The sequence below is a fragment of the Gekko japonicus genome, unplaced genomic scaffold, assembly GCF_001447785.1.
Source record: "Gekko japonicus isolate JY-2015 unplaced genomic scaffold, Gekko_japonicus_V1.1 scaffold2024, whole genome shotgun sequence".
NCBI lineage: Eukaryota > Metazoa > Chordata > Lepidosauria > Squamata > Gekkonidae > Gekko > Gekko japonicus.
Window position 1 is genome coordinate 168323 of NW_015163149.1, and position 1055 is coordinate 169377.

The 1055-nt window shown below is 50.3% G+C and overlaps 1 protein-coding gene across 4 annotated transcripts in view; it reads right to left on the reverse strand.

Moving 5' to 3' along the window:
• Window positions 1–210: 210 nt before the first annotated feature.
• Window positions 211–1055, reverse strand: part of LOC107106820 (cytochrome P450 2G1-like) — a 16658-nt gene continuing 15813 nt past the window's right edge. For all 4 annotated transcript variants that reach the window (XM_015407031.1, XM_015407028.1, XM_015407030.1 and 1 more), the window contains one exon: window positions 211–419. In XM_015407031.1, the coding sequence (XP_015262517.1) occupies window positions 238–419 (182 nt within the window). In that variant the 3' untranslated portion in view covers window positions 211–237. The remainder of the gene's footprint in view (window positions 420–1055) is intronic.

The window sequence follows — 1055 nt, forward strand, 5'->3', positions numbered from 1 at the left end:
ATGGCTAAGGAGGGGGCAACCCCTGTGCCTTGCCTACATTCCCCCCCCCAACACACCTGCTCCACATGTGGGAACAAGTGCTAACCTGAGAGAGTTGTGTGAAGTGCAGTTGCCGTATTTTAAAAAAGCCAATTTGTGACACCTTTCTCTCCCCCCGCCACGTGCTCCAAAAGGCTTTCTTGCGCGGCCGAAGAGAGCGCCGTAGGGGAGAGAGAACGCTCCGGGCGGGGTTCCCGCTCAGCGTGGGACCATGCACATCTGGTACGTGGGGACGATGTTGGCAAAGCCGCTCTCCAGGGGAGTCGTGTCGATGTCCTCTGGGGGCATGAGGGGCTTCAGCCGGAAGCTCTGGAGGACGGTGGTGAAGAAGAGGAAGAGCTCCATGCGGGCCATGGCTTCACCCAGGCAGATCCGCTTCCCTGCGACGAGAGAGGAGGAGAACCAAGCGGGGCGGGGTGATCAGCAGAGAAGAGCATGGCCCATTTGCTGTCCGTGAGATACTTGGATCTGGTCAGGATTAACTTTCCAGAGGTGAAATCCTGGCTGATTTCTCTCCAGGACTTGTGGCTGGAAAGACCATAAATGGCTCCTGCAATCCCTTGGTCATTCAGCCAAAAAAAGGGGGGGGGGGAGCCAGTGTACAATGTAAGAACCAAAAAAAAGGAGAACACCACTTGGCAAAAAATAACTTACAAGCAAATAAGCAAGTATATAATGATCAAATAAACATAACAGCAAGTGTAATGTAAATCAAATAAGCCTAACAACAAGTATGATATAAATCACTAGGCCAAAGTGCAAAGATGATAGAACCAGTCAGAGTCTTCTCTAGCATAGAGGCAATATCAAAGTCCAAATTGGAGTGCCAGATGCGTAATCCGGATGCCTGAAGCCGCGTTTCGAATTGTTCTTATTCAAGTATGGCTGTAATGGTCCTTAATCCTCCTTGACTGATCATTCTGGCTTAGCATATGCCAGCTTTTGAGACTGGGTCCCATTACAGCCATACTTGAATAAGAACAATTCGAAACGCGGCTTCAGGCATCCGGATTACG